This window comes from Sander lucioperca, chromosome 21, assembly GCF_008315115.2.
Source record: "Sander lucioperca isolate FBNREF2018 chromosome 21, SLUC_FBN_1.2, whole genome shotgun sequence".
NCBI classification, from domain to species: Eukaryota; Metazoa; Chordata; class Actinopteri; order Perciformes; family Percidae; genus Sander; species Sander lucioperca.
The window spans coordinates 1026552-1032551 of NC_050193.1; the positions used below are offsets into that span (position 1 = coordinate 1026552).

The window sequence follows — 6000 nt, forward strand, 5'->3', positions numbered from 1 at the left end:
ACCACTTCATATGCAACTCCACTGTATAGCCTATACTACTGACTTACAGTGTAGGCTACTTCTTCATCAGAGGAAGACATTGTACTACTGTATTTGCCTGACAGAGAACTCAAAATCAATCACAAAATATCAGACAGTAATCAGACATTAGCGTCATGGACTCACTGCAGTGCACTACCCACCCGGCCCGTTATGAGAGCTAATCAGCACATATCTGCATTCATCAACCACCAGAACCAGACCGTGTGGAGAGAGAGCGAGAGAGAAAGAGAGAGAGAGAGAGAGAGAGAGAGAGAGAGAGAGAGAGAGAGAGAGAGAGAGAGAGAGAGAGAGAGAGAGAGAGAGATCTTGTGTCGGATCGTTAACGAATTTAACATTTCAACAGAGGTGTTCATTTCCATACAGGTTTAGTGGCTTGATGGTTAACGGGGAAGTAGGGGATTTGATTCGCGGAGTTATTTTGGCGACTTAATTAACCCGACCCAGGGTGAGTCTGATGAAAACTGATGTATCTGCCTGGTTCAACTCTGAGATTTTCTCACATTGCACCGCTATGTGAAGGAATAATCTCCAAGATTAGGCTACGTTATGTTCTGTCAGCTCACAGCAATTTAATACAATAGCAGGAAAAGAGTCCCCCCGCTGTTCTAAAGCGTTCTGCATGTGGTGTCTGCTGATGTGCAGGTTACCTTCCCCCCAAACACAGACACACATATACATACAGATACGTCTCCCTTTACAAGATAAATAGCTTGCCTATAAGTGGCATCACGCTCTGTCTGCACTTGTTGTGTGGTTGTGCCTTGCATGTGTGGGATTCTGATACGTCCTTAAATTTGGGAATTGTCGTTTGTTTATTCAAAGTCAAAGACAGTCCAAAGTAGTGCAACTACTTTGGACTGTCTCTTTGCAGCTGTCTCTGGTCCTCAGGGTGAGAGGGGGAGTGGCCAGCTCTCTGTCTCTGGCAAGGGGGTAAGCTTCGCTTCAGAGCTCGAATCTCCTATGGCGCCATTTTGATGCTACAAAGCGATCACCCGACGTCAGCATTCCCATTGACTGCCATTCATTTTGACGTCACTTTGACAGAGAATAACTTTACATCTGAAGAGCTTAAAGACTCTATTTGTCCATTGTTTATTTCTAAAGAAACACGACAATGTATAAAAGGCTCCATTACCTTGTAGCTCACGTTATGGCTCCGTAGCAGACGTTTTTATAAAAATAGGCTAACGATTGGGTCATAACCACGAGACTTCCTGTCTCATAGTAGAGGAATTACCGTATAGTACAGGAGAAGCTCTCAGGCAGTTTGGACTTCCATTAGCTGTTTAAGTTTTAGTGATCAATAATTAGCCTGTGTCTATGTTATCTCCTTACATATACCTACGCTCTCCGTCTCTGCTAGATTGGGAATGATTGAGATTTCTCTTGGCACAGCTACCAGAAGACTTCCAACTTTCAGACAGGTTGCTCACGTCACATCACCGTCTTCAAGCTCAGTTGGAGGCTGCTCAGTAACGCTCAGCCATCACCGGAAAAGAGACTTCTAATATCCTTCACTGGTCTCCGTCCAGAGACACGGGATCTTTTGGTCCATTCTTATATACGGTCTATGGTCTCTGGTCCTCAGGGTGAGAGGGGGAGTGGCCAGCGGCTAGAGCAGCAAAAGCCAATGTGTGCTTCTTTTACCTATATATTTAACGATATCTTTTGCATTTCTAATCCATACAACGTCAAAATTGGCATTGCACTTACTCGCGCCCGTAGCAAGACACCTGTCAAGTTTGAAATCCATCGGACTAACGGTTCGAGAGATATGCGCTTGACACCCACACACACACACAGACAGACGTTCCTGCAATTTATAGATAGATAGATGTTCATAGTAAGTCCAATTATTATTTGCTTATATTTCAGAACCACATCTTATACAACTTCACAGTTGACTTCATGTTGGAGTTGTAAATACATCTTCCTGATCTCAGAGTCATCTCTGGTTCAGGTTCTTACCTGACCCCCCCTACAGCAGGCCGGTGTTTCAGCAGCCAGTTTTCAATAGTTTATATAAGCCTATTGCCTAGATTTTTGTAATATAATAAACACTGTTACACTTGTTGAAACTATTTCAGCTTGTGTAGGCCTGTCAGTGCTTTCTGAACATATTGAACACACTTTTATAAATACCGTGATAATACTGAAAACCGTGATCATTTTGGTCACTATAACCGTGAGGTTAAATTTTCATACTGTTACATCCCTAGTGGAATGTAACAAAGTAGCCTACAAATTCTTCGTTACTGTACTTAAATACATTTTTCACCTATCTGTAAGCTACTTTACTTAAGTAGAATCAATAGTGCATAGTTTTGACTTTTACTTTGTTACTGTCACGTTTGGTCAGGAAAGACTAGGCTTGGACCCAAATGCAGTTAGAGGTAATTTATTAAAACAAAAAGAGTCTTACACAAAGTGTCCTCAGGCAGTTATCCAGGCAGGAACAAATGGAAAAACAGAATCCACAACAGCACAGAGAACCATCCAACTGGAAACATGGAAACAGAATGAAATGATCCGACAAGAGACAAAGACAGAACAGGGACTAAATACACAGGTAACGAGAACTAATGAGGGACAGGTGACGCAACAGGTGGAACAATCAAAAAAGGCGGGAAACAAACAAAGACAGGAAATAAACTAGACAAGACAAGGGAGGCAAGACAGACTACAAAATAAAACAGGAAACAGAACATAACAGAAAAACAAGACTACAACAATAATACAGTACAAAATACCAAAACCCTGACAGTTACATTTTGCAGCAATTATCTATACTTTCTACTCCACTACATTTCTACAACGTTCCATTAAATTTTCTGATCAGTTTTTCCCCCTGCCAAAACGTCTTCCTGACCGTCTTCTGTGCCGGCTCCGGTGCTCCAGAGCCCGGGCGCACAGCCGCTGCCCCTCAGTAATACAGCCTCCGGTAAAAGTGAAAATGAAATGTCGTTTACTCCTAAGACACGTTCATATCTTATTTATTTGGCTGGACCTCTTCACATCTCCCCATGTTCGCTGCTTCACACACTTTATTTGCTTACTCCCATGGTTAAAGACAATAAAGCCGTCTTAAAATACATCCATATAAGAATAAAACCAACCGCATTCTGATTCTAACAACATATTTCCGTTTTATGCTGATTAGGGTAGGAACTTCTTTTAAAAGCCAGCTGGCCTGGTTTGTGGTAGTGGACATCTTCTACTTTTACTAAAGTCAATATGTCTCTGGTTATTTGTACTTTTACTGAAGTACTGAGATTCAGTAAGTCATCTGCGACTCCGACAACCATCTCTTGAACACAGTCTCCCGCTTCCCAGGAGGTGCACAGGAAGTGTCATGTCCTTATATGGGAATTTTCAGGGCATTTTCTTATGCTAATTAGGAACAACTGGCACGCGCTTTCAATTACGAAGACGTGGGATTCATCACTCCTAAGAACACAGGTGTGAACAATTCTGCTGTTTAAGAACACGTGATGAATCCGACGTCGACTTTTCTTAGGGACTTTGTTAAGATCATATTTAAGAGATAAAGATATTGGTGAATGAGGCCCAGTGAATCTAGAAGTAATAACACTCTCATCCTCTCGTCGTGTCTTTCAGAAGCAGCAGAGTAAACAGCTGGAGGAGTCTCTGCAGAAGGCCCACAATGCATTGCAGTCCTGTGATCATCAGCTGACTCAGCTGAAGGCGGAGTCAGAGGTGGCGCTCGGCCAGCTGATGATCTGGCAGCGAATCAGAGACGAGTGAGTGTCACCAGGTCACACCAGGGCCACGTTCAGTCTCAACGCAGTGAGCAGCGTGTTGCTATGGTTTCTAACCGGTGCAACAGACTTTATTGGCTGTTTCCCAGGTGATAGCCAATCAGCAGAGACGTGTCTATAACTTGAGGTAATGAAAAGACAGAGCGCACACAGCAGTGTGTTCAACTCACCCCCGCCCCGTTACAGTTAAACCTCCTGTTGGCCTCGGGTCCAAATTTGACCCGTTTACAAAAACTTTCTCTATCACAACTATGACAAAAGAATAGGGTTGGGTATGGTTTGGTCTTTTTCGGATACCGGTGCTAAATCGATACTTTTAAAACGGTGCCGGTGCCTAAATGGTGCCTGAACCAAAATATGTATATAATATATTTATAATGTATATAATATAAAATCTAAAACAGGAGCACAAAACAACAGTCGGCGACATTAAAGAACAGCTCGTTTATTGCTAAGGCCATATGGTCAAAATTAAATGATTGATTAATAATGTAATGACAGTAGGGCTGCAGCTATCGATTATTTTAGTAATCGAGTATTCTACCGATTATTCCATCGATTAATCGAGTAATCGGTTAAGAAATACTTAGTAAGAAATACTTAGTAAACAGCAATAGTAAATATTTATTATTGCTGTGTACTAAAACACATGATCATGCCATGCGTATATATATATATATATATATATATATATATATATATATATATATATATATATACAAAAGACAGGTTTTTTTTGAAAAAGCAAAATTTTTTATTGCCAAATTCCAAGTACATTTTTGGTGGCCCAAATGTTAATATTTTTCACCCCCTTCCCTTTCTTGCCTCTGGCTCTTTGCACTGGATATGTAAAGAGCTGTTCACTACCCAGAGGGTAAATGTGACGGTACAGAGCTGACAGCAGGGCTATTCAACTACACTGTTCTGGGGGACACATTTTAAGAAAGGCTAATACACAGTGAGGAGAAAGAATAAAGAATGCAGACATCACCGGCATGATGACGTCATTCACGTGCATATTAAGTGGCCATGCTGGGGGGGGAGCCGGTTTGTCTCCGGCAGCGCTAAATCTCCAAAGATTAGTAGCAAACTAATAAACAGTTAGACTACAAACCGACAGCTCTCGTTTTAGCTTGTTGGTAAAACATGGCTATTAGCAGAGTAGCATGCTGTAGGCTAGTTGTGTAAAACATGGCTGTTAGCAGAGTAGCAGGCTGTAGGCTAGTTGTGTAAAACATGGCTGTTAGCAGAGTAGCATGCTGTAGGCTAGCTGTGTAAAACATGGCTGTTAGCAGAGTAGCATGCTGTAGGCTAGTTGTGTAAAACATGGCTATTAGCAGAGTAGCATGCTGTAGGCTAGTTGTGTAAAACATGGCTATTAGCAGAGTAGCATGCTGTAGGCTAGTTGTGTAAAACAGCGCAGTGGAGGAGAGCAGCAGACGTTAGTTAGCTACCTTGTGTCGGTTCGCTCCGTGAATGGATGAGTAGACCGGATGTTTTCTACAGAGATGATGTAGCAGCATGTCTGCAGCTTAAAATGATCCCAAACTTCCTGTCGTTTTCTCTCGCCTGTCTCTTCTCTTAGACCCTCGCTATTTTCGTCTTCGTTCATTTGTAATCTGGGCCGTCAGTCTCGTACATAGACAGTATATAAACGTCTTGTGTCAACCTGTTGTGTGCACTAGTAAATATCCTCCGTGTGGAAACACAGTGAGCTGTACAGCCTTAATGACATTGATTTAACGAAACTTCGAGGCAAAGAATTTTGCTTCGAGGATTGTTTGTAATCAAATTATTCGAGTTATTTGAGGAATCGTTTCAGCCCTAAATGACAATAACTTATAGCAGTGACTTATTTCACCAGTAAATTGCTGGATTAACGACAAAAACAACCACCAGATGGGAAAAGTGTATTTTACAATTACTATGAATGCACCACAAGGCTGGCGAGTTTAGAAGTGAACGCACCGTCTGTGTTGTTTTACATGTCACTTCCCCCTGGCTGGGTCCTTCTGATTGGTCACTAACTCCTGCTCTCCACCTGTCAGGCTGCAGGCGTACGTCTCCGCCGCACAGGACATCATGCAGATCAGCCTGCTGTCCTTCAACCAATCAGAGCTGTGTGTGGAGCTCAGGCCACGCCCCTCCTCTCACCTGTCGTCCAATGAGCTGGAGCCAC

At 42.4% G+C, this 6000-nt stretch overlaps 2 protein-coding genes and 1 pseudogene across 4 annotated transcripts in view; all 3 read left to right on the plus strand.

Moving 5' to 3' along the window:
* LOC116055156 (SE-cephalotoxin-like) overlaps positions 1-6000 on the plus strand; it is a 521701-nt gene that overhangs the window by 327104 nt on the left and 188597 nt on the right. The window lies entirely within an intron of this gene.
* Positions 1-6000, plus strand: part of LOC116062301 — a 1036964-nt pseudogene that overhangs the window by 316334 nt on the left and 714630 nt on the right.
* Positions 1-6000, plus strand: part of LOC116055159 — a 137506-nt gene that overhangs the window by 1930 nt on the left and 129576 nt on the right. For all 3 annotated transcript variants that reach the window (XM_035996666.1, XM_031306965.2, XM_035996667.1), the window contains exons 2-3: positions 3661-3803; positions 5870-6000. The exon at positions 5870-6000 is cut by the window's right edge and continues 47 nt beyond it. In XM_035996666.1, the coding sequence (XP_035852559.1) occupies positions 3661-3803; positions 5870-6000 (274 nt within the window). The remainder of the gene's footprint in view (positions 1-3660; positions 3804-5869) is intronic.